General features: G+C 35.4%; 1 protein-coding gene across 7 annotated transcripts in view; it reads right to left on the bottom strand.

The window, feature by feature from the left end:
• The window catches only part of YTHDF3 (YTH N6-methyladenosine RNA binding protein 3), a 39,321-nt gene extending 24,865 nt beyond the window's left edge, over nucleotides 1–14,456 (bottom strand). The window contains exons 1-4 of one of the 7 annotated variants that reach the window (XM_032315724.1): nucleotides 14,141–14,456; nucleotides 13,624–13,648; nucleotides 10,171–10,316; nucleotides 7,774–7,859 (exon numbers count right to left, since the gene is read on the bottom strand). In XM_032315724.1, coding sequence (XP_032171615.1) covers nucleotides 7,774–7,859; nucleotides 10,171–10,228 — 144 coding nt within the window. In that variant the 5' untranslated portion in view covers nucleotides 10,229–10,316; nucleotides 13,624–13,648; nucleotides 14,141–14,456. Of the gene's footprint in view, nucleotides 1–7,773; nucleotides 7,860–10,170; nucleotides 10,317–11,402; nucleotides 11,453–13,623; nucleotides 13,649–13,936; nucleotides 14,012–14,140 lie in introns of those variants that run through there. The other 6 variants (XM_032315726.1, XM_032315727.1, XM_032315728.1 and 3 more) reach the window with 6 other exon arrangements.
• Between the last annotated feature and the right edge of the window lie 278 nt (nucleotides 14,457–14,734).

Raw genomic sequence — 14,734 nt, 5'->3', positions numbered from 1 at the left:
AAGAAAGTGTATCAATATAAATATGTAACAGTAACATCACAGATACTACCTGGAACTCGTCTGAAATTCCTTTTAAAGGCCTATCCTTGAACATTGAGATATTATCACTACTGTTACTTCGACACACCTCACAACTGTTTAAACTGTCCACTGTCTATGAGAAAGTTAATATTTTGTCCTTTGAAATAATTCTGATATAACTGATATAAAAATAACTTATGAGAATCAAATAAAGGTTACATTTATATTAATAATTCTGACATAGATTTCCTGGGTATTTCCAGCAACACCTGGACTTAAAAATAAAAACAACCATTACTTAGTATTATTTAAAGAAAAGAATGACTTTTTAAATCTACTCAATACATTTTACGATATTCAAAATGGGAAATAAATGTGTTACTGTTTACTAATTTGACCGAATATATTCTTTAACTGTATTACATAATTACTAACTACATTTAAAAATATATTCAAAGAATGCTCACAATATTAGTATAAAGGAAATCGATAAACATTTTTGGAACCACAATAGTACTAGCATCATCACACAGACCAACACTGAAATACTAACTGCCATATTTAATACAAGAGAAGCCTGAGGAAAGCTCACAATCACCAGCAATGGTTTTCAAAGAAAAAAATCTTGAAGAAATTAGTAATGATTAAACTTTACTACCCATGAAGTTCACACACACACACACACACACACACACACACACTCTCTCTCACCCTCTCTCACACACGTGTACAATCTGATCACTAAATTATCTGCTGAAAATAAAAGTACTCATAGGGCTTCAGACTGACAAGAAGGTCTCTGTGATATAAAACTCTTAAGACTTAATAAAAATGAATAGGTCAGCCAGTATAACATATGTAATAGATCGACATATTTTTTTAAAGATTTTATTCATTTGAGAGAGCGCACGCCAGACAGCACACAGCAGAAGGGGCAGAGGGAGAGGGAGAAGCAGACTCCCCAAGGAGCAGAGAAGCTGATGCAGAACTTGATCCCAGGACCCTGACTGAGATCACGACCCAAGGTGAAGGCAGATGCTTAACCAACTGAGCCCAGGTGCTCATGATTTTTAAATTATCTTTTTCTTGAAGTTGCTAAAAAGATCCTCATATTACTTTATTATTTGTATCAAACAAATACTTACTGAATGCCTACATTGTGAAAAATACCGATTCATTCATTCTAAAAGAACACCTACAGTTAGAGACACAAAACATAGGGAAGTGAACAGGGGAAGAGCAAGAGAGCTGTGCTGAATAGGGAGGTAACTGGTTTCAAACTTTCAACTTAGAATGCTGGCACTGAAATCTGGACTTCAGTACGTCCTTACCTGGATGTGAGAGTGGAAAATCAGAGAGCTTTATTTTTTTTTTAATTAATTAATTTATTTATTTATCTGAGAGAGAGACAGACAGAGCACAAGCAAGAGAGGCAGAAGGAAAGTGAGGAGGAGAAGCAGACTCCCCACTAAGCTGGGAGTATGACATGAGACCCAAATGAGCCACCCAGGCTCCCAGAGGTAGAAAGTTTTTAAAGTTCATTCCTCATAATCAAGTTTTTGCAAAAATTACACTCCTAACTTACACTGAATATTCTTATTTCGCCATCACAAATGTTGAATTTTGCAGTTACCTTCCAAGTTCCTAATTTATCTACCTCCATAATAATTCACACACTAGCAAACTAAAAGTCAGAGAGTAAATATTTCAATCTTTGCAAGACAAATAATATCTAGTTGCTGTCACTCAGTCTTTTTTTTTCTTTTTTCTTTTTTAAACAACCCTTTAAAAAACTTCGAGCTTAGGGTTTTTTTTTTTTAAAAGAAAACAGGGCACAAACTGTGATCCCTGGGCTACAGTTTATCCACCCTGTTTTAACTGATTATCTAATCTGTACTAATTCCTAAAAAAAACCCATATTCTCTGGGGAATGGGAAAACAAATTCTGCCAACTCTGTGACCTATAGGGCTGGACCAGGCCCAAACTCTTGGGTATGAAGACTTTTATTAGATATCTTATCAAGTATTTTTTTAAATCATAATTTTTACTACTTCACGTGTAAATTATTGATTCTTATTAAAATAATTTAAGTTTAAGTTACTTAAAATGTGTTCCATTAGTCACAACTACTATCAAACAGATAGCTCTGGCTAATAAGCAGATGTACACTGCTGTCCCTGTCTTACTACAGAGCTGTCCAGTGTTACTGCGACCACCGGTATTTCTTGAGTATCCTGGGTAAGTGGCTAGCTTTCTGCAGTTTATCAAACAACACTAACCATTTACTTTTCCAGTTTTTTCAGTAGTTTCAGCTGAATGAGATGTTTTTTTTTCTTAGCTCCATCAAAGTACTTAACCAGTTTCTAAAGGCAAGGATTCATTTTGGGTTCCAGTAAGAACAAAGCTACAGGAAATTTCCAGTTTCAAAGTAAAATATGGTCAACACATTTTGAGTTAGTAGAGCTTCAACTGTAACTGGAAATATTTAAAAATATGTTCTGTTAATTTCTGCTAGCTATGTGGAATATCAATCGGAGGAATCTACCTTGGTAGTGAAGAGGAACAAAAGTTGATGATGGAAAATAACAACTGAAAACTTACTTTCACTTTTACTTCAAACCTAGTGATAATGAGACATAATCAATGTAACAGTTTATGTTCAAATAACTGCTTTAATAGTCTACTCTTACCTTGGAAACTGGTCAACTATAGTGAAATTTTACTATATTCTTTAAAGATATGCAAACTTTAAACCAAATGATGTGAAATGTTTGATGTTTCCCTCACAGTCAAAGAACTATTTGGAAGGGAAAAAATAACATCAATTTATATAAGTCTATGAATTGATTTCAAAAATCACTGAATATAATGAAACATACTTGTAACAACAGATCCACAACCTTTACCTACAGCATAAACTTAGAAACACAATCTGGGTAGGGCATTTAACACAAGGTTGAAGTGAAGCCATGAGGTACCTAAACTTCAATTCCATCCCAGGTACTTATTAGCTATATGAAAGCAGCCAAGTAAAAGAAAATAAAGATACACTGCCTAAGACACATTAAATATTCAATCAACAATCATTATATTTAATACAACTGAACTTGCCCCTTTAAAATGTAAATTAATAACCAAACACATGATATAATTTCAGACTTACTCCAGATCTTAAAGAGTATAAACTCTCGGTGTGATGTAGTAGTCCAGGATATGGACTCAGTTCTTTAATCTTTTACTTTCTATGTCAGTGATCTAATCAGATCATGTAATTTCTCTAACCCTGAATCTGTTGGTTAAAATAGGGATAATACCTGCTGGTCTTACCAACTGTAAAGACTTTTAAAAATCTACTGTGCTAACTACAAAGTGCTACATGGAAGTGTAGGAGTAAGGCCTTTTACCTTTAGGGTTTTTTTGTTTTGTTTTGTTTTTATTTGTCAGAGAGAAAGAGAGAGAGAGAGCGAGCGAGCGAGGGTGTACGTGCACAAGCAGGGAGGGTGGCAGACTGAGGGAGAAGCAGACTCCCCGCTGAGCAGGAATCCCTATGTGGAACTCAATCCCAGAACCCTAGGATCGTGACCTGTGCGGTAGGCAGATGTTTAATTGACTGAACCACCCGGGTATCCTTTTTTTTTTTTTTTTTAATTTGAAAACTGAAATACAAAACAAACAAAAAAAAAAGATCTTCCTCAAAATTTTAATATCACTTATAATTATTTCTTAGCCTTATGATATAGATTGTTTCTCTAATATCTCAAAGAAAACAAGAAGTTCATGATTACTGCTCTGACTTGAGACATTCTAATACAACTCAACCATAGTTAGTCTTTCACAAAGAAAGTTAAGATCCATTTTTACTTTCTTTCCAAGAAAGGAGACACTATAAATATCCCAGAAGTTCAATTATAAAGGAAAAGGCATAATTCACCAATAAAAGCACTTTTGTACAGAGAAAAACAAAAACTGTTTTCCATTAAGGACATGAAAACTTCAAACTCCAGAACTCACTTCTGAATTAAAGTGAGGTTTAGAGTATTTTTAATGCTTATGTGTATTTTCTTCTAAAACTTAAAAGAAAATTATTGTACTTTTCACAAAGTATACTCAACACATATCTATTCACAAGGATGTCACCAAAAAATGTATTATACATGGTACCCAGTTAACCTAAATATTTCATCAACTGTAATTCTTTGTTCCCTAATTCTAGCAGATATCCCAATTCATTATTCAATGCTTAATAAATGCCTACTATGTGCCAGATACAGTGCCAGTCACTGGAGACAAAAAGATGAAGAACATGGACTCTGACCTGGAACACTTCCCAGGTCTAGTGGGGAAGACACATATCCCCTACAATTTGATAGGTACTGTAATGGAAGTACAAACAAAGCAAAACAAGCATTCTAGAACAAAAAGCAGGTAAGCAAATAACGGGAGGAATCTAAAGAGTCTTCATCAAGGGATAGATACAGGAGTCTGTGTGTATACAGATCATAAATACAAATACAAAAAGTGAGATCATGAAAGAAAAATATTTGGAAAATATTTATATTCCTAGAAAATAGTGAGTCCTATTCCCTTACAAACTGGAGAAAGCTGACCAAAGACAAGGCAGGGAGGGAAATGGAGCAATTTTAAGGACCCTCATATAACAAATGTATCCATTCTTGTGAAGTTGTGGTAACTCTTTAACATGACAGTGGCACAGACTTGGATTTTAAGAAGATTGCTGAGTGACAGAACAGAATTACTAGTTAGAAAATCACTCCAACAGGCCGAAAAAAATGAAACCCTTAACTAAGGGCAGTGATGGCCGGGACAATAAATAACAAAAATCAAAATATTCTTCCTTTCTTTGTTCTCTATTCCACTTCTCTGACAAACATGACTAGGAATTATTTCCCCATATAGACAAAAAACTCAAACTTAATTTTTCCAAGTTGTTGTTCAAATTTATATGCACAAATTACATGGTATCTTTAACAGTACTATTTAAACCTGAACTTTCCAATCAACTTAATTATCTGATTATTCTGAGGAACTTTAGAGAACTAAATTTAAGACCCGAAGGATAAACATTTACTTTTCAAGTGATTACAAAAGTTATCTGCTTTAAGAAACTGAGCACTAGAATACACTACCACAAAAGGCCAACAACCTGTTTTAAAGTATCCCTGGATTTGATCTGAATTAGATCTAAGTATACAAAACAATTTGAATCATTAGCTAAAAACTGAAACACTTTTCCAGACAAAAGATTCATTTTTCTTATTCATAATATGAAAATCAGATAGTTTAATTTTAAAGACATATTATACATTTAGTTGAAAATTTTTTAATTAAACATTTCAGCTACATCAGAACAAGGAACTATAAATGCTTGTGTAATTTTAATATGTAAGTAACTACTTGAGATATTTCACCAATAATTTTTAATTTTCACTGACCTGCTTTAAAGGGTCAGTTTTTTAAAATTTTCTCTTTTACCTAGGTGTTATTACGGTAACTTAAATTCTCATACAAATCATCTCTAAGATTTCAAGTAATTTTCCATTTTTCTCTCCAATAAACCCAGTTTCCAACAAGCTATAGCGTGAGGACTCTTTCAAAGGTAAGTATGTGCCCTGGTTACAGATATTATTTTTAGTATTATAGAAAGCTAATTGCTAAAAACCTATTCCTTAGTACTGACAAGGAGAGGGAGGACAGAACAGCCTTAGTGGTATCAAATTTTAAAACTTCTCTTTAAATAGCACATGAATATACAAATACCATAAAAAATCAATTAATAGAAAGTATTAAGATTTTCTTTTTAAACATCACATTAAAACAAATCTTTTACAGATTTTTTTTGTCCCAACATAAGGAAACTTTAGTGTGATATTTAAAAACTGGGTTCACTACATAAATCTCTTCCACAGTTAAAAAAAATAATAGTTTTCTGACACTTTCAAAGTTTTATTTACAAGTGCAATCTTATGCAGAATTCCAATATATAAAACAGATAAAGCAGAGGACAGCTCTGATTCCTGCAGAAGAGGGATCAAGAGTACCCTCCCCTAGTTTTCCCTAGGCAGGCCTGAACCACCTCTGTAGAATGCCCAACAACAACAACAACAAAAAAATCTTCTAAGCCCCTCTGACAAACGTATTATATAATATTTGTTACCAAGTAAAACAAAAGGATTCTTACTGGTTACAATTCTCAAACATTTATATTCCACTAAAATTCCCTGAAGACAGGGATTGAACAAATAAGTCAAGAGGATCTTCACAACTATATCCTTGTCTTAGAAAATCATCTTACATTATAACACATAACGTATGAAATCAAGTAGCAAAAAAATTCAATTACTTAATATTTAAAACAATTTCCCAAACTTATCTGATCATGAAGACCTTTTTGAGACAGTATCTACTACACACTTCATAATATCAGAATTTCTAAACAAAAAGAAACACTGCCATAAGAGATGTTAACTGAGATTACTGTGTGGGCCCAAATAATAGAATACTGAACATTTCTTTTAAAACTTGCACTGCAATTCAAAACAATGATCTTCCTATTTTCTAGTTATACGTTATTTCACAACCTTTAAGTGGAAAGATCATAAAGTTAGATTATGTAAGTATGAAATGAATTTTTTCATTCTTTTATGAGCAGCCAAACATTCATAGATTTTATCACCCATTTTTATTCTTTCTCATTTATTTATTCCCTCCCAACACAAGCTAGGAATGTAGATCAACAGATAGAAGGGGGTGGTTAAGGAGAAATGACCAAGGGGTAGATCAGTTTGAACATAATCATGGCTCTCTACACTCCTAAAAACAATCCTACATACCACAAATTGGGAACTACTTTTCAAACTTTCCCAACAACTCTAAAGGCCTGCAATGATATCTGGTTTCTTGTTCTTTCAGTTTAAAAAATATCTAGAAGGTAAGATTTCATGGTACATTTTTCATATACCTTTTTTTTTTAAGCAAAAAAACAAAAGCAGTTTTATTATAGAATATTCTTTTCCAAGAAACTGGTTAATGATGAAAGTTTATTTTTTAAATTTATATTAACAAACAAATGAATGCAGAAATGGCATATAGAGACCAAAGAGATCAAAGAATTCTCTTTCGTTTTTCAATTCTTAAATCTAAATTTTATCTGTACACAAACTCACACAATTATCTGTGAAAAATCCAAACACAAAAGAACCTCAAAAGTACCAGTTTGATTTGGTGAAATTTTCCAAGCCAATACAGAAGGCAAATGTGTTTATAAATCTTCTATTCCCTATGTTGTGTTAACTTTAATTATCAATGAAATTCAAATTGGAATACTTATAAAAGAGAAAACACTACATTTAACCAAAATTCAAGTTATAACTAGTTCTTTCCCATAAATGCATAGCTAATTAAACCTGATAATTTGCTTTAGCTATGAAGATATGGCAGTAACATTAAACTAAAAGGTTAGATTCTTTCGAAGTTCAAAAAAAGAAGTCCAACCATACCATACACAAATAATGTCCATCTTCAAATCTTTAATTTCACAATCTAATTTCAGCCACCTAGAATTTCTAAAGAATTCTCCTGTACCACAAACCTGCAACTGTTATTCACTATTATGCAGGCACACTAGATTAATACATGTTATGGTTAGCCTCATTCAATTAAAGTATCTATCTGAAAAATCCATTAATACTAATGTAAATTTAATTCCCTAAATATGGGACTGTCAGACTTACCTGATTTGTCTGGCTACTTAAGTATGGCTCAAAATCATCATCATTTACAGCATCTTTTTGATGAATCGAACCGTTTTGTACTGAAACTAAAAAATATGTTTATATTAGATGTGTGGTAATTATCTTTATGAAACTGACAGAATAACCTAACATTTTCAGTATTTTTTGACCAACTCAGAAAAAGTTATCCTGAGTTGTTCCTTTTGTTTAAAAAAAAAAATCCTCTTAAAAATTTTAGCTCAATTTAGGTACAAATATTTATGTGCAAACAAAAACTTACAAATCTTGTATATACCCAAGATTACATAAATATATACTATATACACACTTCCCATTACCAAAAACATAATGTAAATAATCTCAATTTCAACATTGTAGCAAGCAGTTAAATTCTTGGAAGGGTTCCCTGATACTATATTTGAATCTAAAATAACCACCTGAAATAGTGTTGTGGATAACTGATTGCTGAACAATGTTCTCTACCTCTGTTAAATCTCTATATAATTTAGTACAAGAAAGGTAAATAAAGGATGAAATAACTTTCCTTGGTAACTTAAGTTAGAGTAAATGTCTTAAATGTTTTCAAATTTTAAAAAGTGGCTAAAATTTATCGAAGCAGTTATCACAATGAATAAATCATAAATAATCTAAATAAAAAGGCCTTTAGTTCTAAACCAAAAAATTATGAAAGCTTTCTTGAAAGTACAAAGACACTAAAGATAACCATGATTATTCTTCCAACACATAAGAAAACCAGAGAATAATTTATAATGCTGTATTTGTTCAGAGATCATTTCCAAAAATGCTTTATAAAGTTGTTACTCTCTGAATGGTATTTGAGTGCCTTTGAGTACAGGCTAGAAATAAAGTCTTGTGTTTGAATCCCAAGTCTAACACTGAGAAGCGGGGTATCTCTAGTTAGTGACTTAGCCTCTCTACTCTACTTCTCTGTTCAAGGAGATTATTAACAGTACCCACCTCAGTTTATCTGAGGATTCAAAGACAGTATTCAATAATCTTGACTATTTTATTACATAAAATATTACAAGATCCAAAAAGGACTAAAAATTACTTTAGGACCACATAAACCAAAGTTTTACAAGGCTAGAACCTGATATGCTGATACTGTCTAAATACACGATTCTACTTTTGAAACACATGTGAGATGAAAAAAGCTAAAAGTTCCTTATGGATATTGACTAATCCCTTAAAAACAACAACAACAAAACCCTTCAGAATCTGAAAATTCACTGCTTAAAAATACAGTGTTACAAAGTTATTAAAAATTAAGGCTGGGGGCAATGGATTTAAGTTGTGTGTTCCTCTACAGTATCATTACATTTTTATTTTCCCTAATCTTCCAAGAGTTTTGATCACCAAAAATGTAGTATTACAAGCTGACAGTGGCATGGGAGCAGAGACAGATAAAATCCCTTCATTCTTTGCCACCCACTGAGTAGCAATGATCAGTCAAAGAAATACCACTCTGTGAAGCCTTCAAAGTAGACCTCTTATGATACTACATTGCCCTCAAATCACAAGAGCAACATGAAGGTCACCTTGATCTTGGCTCCTCTGAGGTGGTTTAACTGTATTTGGTAAGGACTGCAAGAACCAGGGTGAAACTAAATGTGCTCCCTAGAATTTAAATACGTTAACAGCCACTAGAAACAAAAATAAAGAAGGGGGGTACCTTGGGTTATTTCTGGTGGACTAATCATTTCAGTCCAAGAGATTCTAACCCCTTTATCAAAGGCATAAGGTTATGCATGGTCTATTACCATGCGGGGTGGGGGGGGGGATTCCTCACTACACCATTGGACTATGACACTAGTACATGTTGTTATCTGAAATAGTTACTCATTTCAAAATTACAACTATTTCTTGCATTCATTAATTCTCAGAAATTTAGCCCATGCTGCTAATAAATATATTAAACAAGTACTCACTTAAAATCTACCTAACTCTATATTATGGTGCTATTCTTACTCATTTCCTCTGTTCTATTCTTTCTAAGATGCTGAGACTAAGAACAAAATATTCTCATGCACTAAGTAAATATACAGTCTACAGTCTGTGCATAAATATGTCTAAAAGTTATAAAAGATTATTCAAGGAGTATGTCAATCTAAGGAAAAAATATTTAATTAAAAGTATTTCATGAATACTGACAAGCAATTTGCATTAAATTAGAATCTGAATAAGAAGCTAGCCCTTGAGTTTCAGAAGCATACCTTTCCTTAAGAAATTCAACTGTCTTTAAAGACTGCAGTTTTTGAACATTACTTAATGACAATCTAATGTCTTGGAGACTGAAAGCCATTAAATAGCAAAGATATCCAAGCCAGTTCCATAGTCTGTACAAGTTCTTCAGGGAAAAAAGAACAGATGACTTACATGATTCTTCGCCTGTTTCCTCTGCTCTATGAAGCAGAGTCAAATCAAGATAGAACATGGGCCTTAGGAGCCAGGTGATTCTTTGCTCTGGTCCTGACTACATCAAGTTAGGAAAGTCAACAGATCTGTGCATCATGTTTTCCCACCTACAAAAACAGCGACAATACCATATACCCTCTATCTCCTTATAGGAATGTTTTGAGGATTAATAATAAAATGAAGCCTAAAATGACAATAAAGTGCTTTGCAATTATTTCCTGAGGGACTGTGGGGAGAGGATACAAAAGAATACTGCCCAAACACTACATTTTCCACCACTTTTCTGAAACACTAAATACAGCCAAATTCAACCTAGTTCTTTTAAACTGCAGTTTTACCAAACAATTCTGTCTCTCTGTTGGGAAGGGATAGGGGAAGAGAGGAGGGAAAAGATAAACTCCTTTCCATGTATTTGTCTATTTATACACTTAAGGCACCAGGAGGAAGCTGGCAGTAAGGCTGCTAGGAGTACAGGATCTGACACTTTTATCTATGGTGCCTGCAGGGAAAGGAGAGGTACCCTTATATTCTGGCAACAAAAATTCTGGTTATTAATAAATAAAAGTGATATAAAATCAGTTTCAAATTATGAACCAATATAAATAAATAAATTAATTACAGACTAATAGTGAGTTATCCTTAAATCTCTACTATCCTTCAGTACTACCCTAGCCAAGGATAATAGAGTTCTAATATTTACCATAAGGAAAATCTATTAACTAAAAAGAACTCAAACTTACAAAAAGTAGGCCTAGAATTATTACTTATACTATGATAGCATTTTTGCCTTACAAAGATATAGAATTCCTTTCAAATTTTAGCTCTGTTAGTGAACTTAAATCCTTAAGGATATACAGAAAAAAACTCAGAAAATCAAAGACACTAAGACAGGTGTCGGGCTCACAGTGTCAAATGAAGATAATTCAGAGAAGAAAAACAGCATTTCTAAAATTAAGTCATCTGAAAAGGATTACAGTTTCAGAACTCTGACAACTCCTCAGCAACATGTATTTTTCATGTTTGAGAAGTTCAATTCAAGTTTAATACTCATATTCTTAGAATACTCATGCTGTAGTTCAAAAAATATAACTTTGCTTTCTGCTTCACAAAAGTAAACAGAGTAACTGTAAAACAATTTTACTAGCTTGAAAACCAAGTCAGCTAAGGCACAGTAGTTTTTCTCAAACACACACATAGCTACTTGTATCAGTTCACTGGAGGTGCTGCCTTCGCCTTGTAATTCTCCCTGCAGGGGCATAAAAATACAAGTGATGTATATGTGTATTTGTGCACTTGCAGCATCTACCATTTTAAAGCATCTTAAATGATTACCAATACTCAGGCCGGTAGAGTTTTTCCCTTCTGCCATGTCTTAGGCAACAGTCTCCCTGCATCTTAAAAATACATGAGGTGAGGAAGGTGAAAATAAATCCACCAAATAAAACGGCAACTAGAGCAATGGACTACTGTAATTGTAATTCCTCATAATATACAATACGATTTACAGCTAGAATTATCACTTTTATTTTGGAGATAGAGAGGAAATTCTGACCAAAAGGTGCAATGTGTTCAAGCTCACTGGGCAAGTCAGTAGCCACAGAAGTATTAGAACACAGGTCTCCTAGGAATCCCAGGCCAACATTCTACCCCTGGATAAACTATGAATGGAACAATAAGGGTGAAAGAAAGAAAATTTTTTGGAAAAGAGATCTATCCAAATAAATACTTTGTGTGTGTATAGATACACCTAAAAGAGATTATGCTGATGGATCAAAATTATTTTAACAACCAAAAAATACTTATTTGTAAATGTCAATATGCAATTATTGTCATAGATAATTTATACCAGAGATATCAGTAGGACATACCTAAGTGAAATGACTATATTGCAATCAAACTTATAGTAATTGAGTAATGGCTTACAATGCTATAGATGCTTTACTTTGTTTTGTCAAACAAGGAAGTACTTCATTGAACTTGCATACTTACCTTAAAGCAGGTAACACAAAACACTTAGTATTTCAAATAGCCTTGCAAAGTGCCACCTCCCCACAGATCTAGGATAAAATAATTTATGCTAGGCAATAATGACCACAGATTTCATATATCTCCAGGTCTATACACTTCCTCATGAGCAGACTAGCAAAAAAAAAAAATTAATGGATCATTCTTTTCAAATTTACAAATAAATATTGTAAAACATTTAAAACAAACAATATCAAATTCTGAGGCATATGCTTACAACAGAAAATAATTCTAAAATTAAACTTTTAACTCTGTATACTCCTCCAAAATACATCTTTAATCAAAATAAAGCAGTAAATTTATGCTACATTGATACAGTGCCATTTATCTGGAATGTGCAAATTCTCAAACTGTACTACAACTCAAAGAAAATTAACTGAGTTGAGTTGTCAGAACCTACTCTTTTCAAATTTGCAAAGGCAAATAAAAACCCTAAGAATATAAAGAGCACCAATAAAAACCTTGGACTTACATCTAAAAAGCTATTGCACATCTTATTTTCTAGGTTATACTTTACTAACTGAAATAAAAAAAACAGGAAGCATAATTCAATTTGGTCTAATTTCAAGCCCTATTACAAAATGTTATAAATATATAATTCACTGTAATGTTAACTGGCACTATCCCAAGAAAGCAGTTATTGTTCTATACTTACTAATGTCACATGATTAATGTCATGTTTCAGTCAGTTGACTGTATTGTTCCATACTAATAGACACAAAATACACTTATTTTTTTTAAATGCTTCACTTTCAATGGTTTATGTTTTTTTGTTTTTTTTTTTTAAACTGAAGAGTAAATCATACAGCCAGAGCAGAAACCCCACAGATTTTTTCTCTTCCAGCCCTTTCTAAAATACCAGATTGAGTCACACCTTGCAATCAGGGCTACAGAGCAAGATGACATGCCTGTTCAGTTTTGATCTCTCTCGTATTACTGCCTCATTATAACTGTCTTCACTAGAACCAGTGGTTAACAGTACAGTTTTTCACTAGTGTGACATGAAATACAACTTGAGTTGCATTTTCTAACATAATATCCACTTATATGTACGCAATTGGAGAAATTTTTGTGGTAGTAGTTACATAATACAGATAAATTGCAAAATTAAAGAAATGTCCCCACATTCATAATACCTCCTTAACTGAAATACAACTGTTTTTTGGACCACTGTGGTTTCTATAAAAGTGGCTTCAAAGCAAGGAACTACCGAAGTTTTGGATAGCATTTGACTGCTTTGGCCGTGATGAATATTTCTCTGAACATACATTTCAAAACAAACAACAACAACAAAAAACCTGGAGCAAAATCAAACAAAAAGACCCTGGCAAAGTTTAAAAGTGACATCAGACGAACATTAGGAAATAAGATAAAAATATTCAAACTCACCTTTATTTCCTTGCCCTTTAGGTCTCTGCGCAGCAAGACGAAAGGTGTGGCAATGAAAAGGGGGAAAAAAAAGGGGGGGGGAGAAAGTGTGTTAATCAAAGACATTATCAAAGACAAGTTATTTTCAACAATCCGCGTAGGAGTAAAACCCACCACATCCTCCATAGCCTCCAATTTCCCAACCACCCCCAGTCTTCAAACCTCCTACCCGCCGCTCGAAAACCGTCTCCCAGAGCTCGCCTGGTCTCAGCCCCACGTCTGCCGCCCTCAGATGTGCCCTAAGGCCCCTAGGAGCGGTCGTTCCCCCACCCACCGCAGCTCCGCGGCCTCCCGTCTCGGCCGCAGGCTCCGGGGCAGGGCGCACGCCCCGACCCGGGCGGCAGGACCGCAGCAACTTGCGCCCAAGGCACCGTTATGGGGCCGGCAGCGGCGGCGACGGGGAGGAGCCGAAGCCCCACGCGAGGGTGGAGCTCCAGGGCTCGGGCCTTCACCGAGCCTGAGGCCTCTGCTCCCTCACCTGATCCACGCTAGTGGCTGACATTCTTCACCGCAACCCGAGAGCTGCTGCCGCTGCCGCCGCCGCCGCCGCCGCCGCTTGGGCCTCTCCCCGTGCACTCACAGCAGTTGGCTGCCGCCCTCCGCCGAGTGACTGATCCAGCCGCCGCCGCTGCCGCCGCTCGCTCAGAAGCCAGAAAGAGGGCCTCGCGCTCGGGGGTCCGTGGAAAGGGCCCTTCTTTTCGGCGTGCAGGCGCCTCTTCCCCCTCTCGCTCTTCGCTCCCCGGGTCCACAATGGCGGACAGACTCCTTAGTCTCACTTCCGCTCCGAGCCTCCCTGACCTTCCGCTCTCTACTCTGACGTCCCTCCTCACCTCGCTCTTCCTCCCCCACCCGCGCGCCCGCCAGCTACCGACCTTGGCTCCGCCTGCGCATCGCCACGTCACCGGAGACGGGGAGCGCGAGGCGGCCCCTGGACGCATGCGCCGGAGAGGGAGTGCGCCTGTGCGGCGGCGAGCGCCACCTTCCAGGGACGCTTCAGTGGCTTCCTTCTGTGCGGCTCGCGGGCTACAGGACGCGCGGCGGGCGGAGGCAGCGGGAAACCCGCCCGAGCGGG

The sequence above is a fragment of the Mustela erminea genome, chromosome 16 (assembly GCF_009829155.1).
Source record: "Mustela erminea isolate mMusErm1 chromosome 16, mMusErm1.Pri, whole genome shotgun sequence".
NCBI classification, from domain to species: Eukaryota; Metazoa; Chordata; class Mammalia; order Carnivora; family Mustelidae; genus Mustela; species Mustela erminea.
This window is presented reverse-complemented; position numbering and strand designations above follow the sequence as displayed.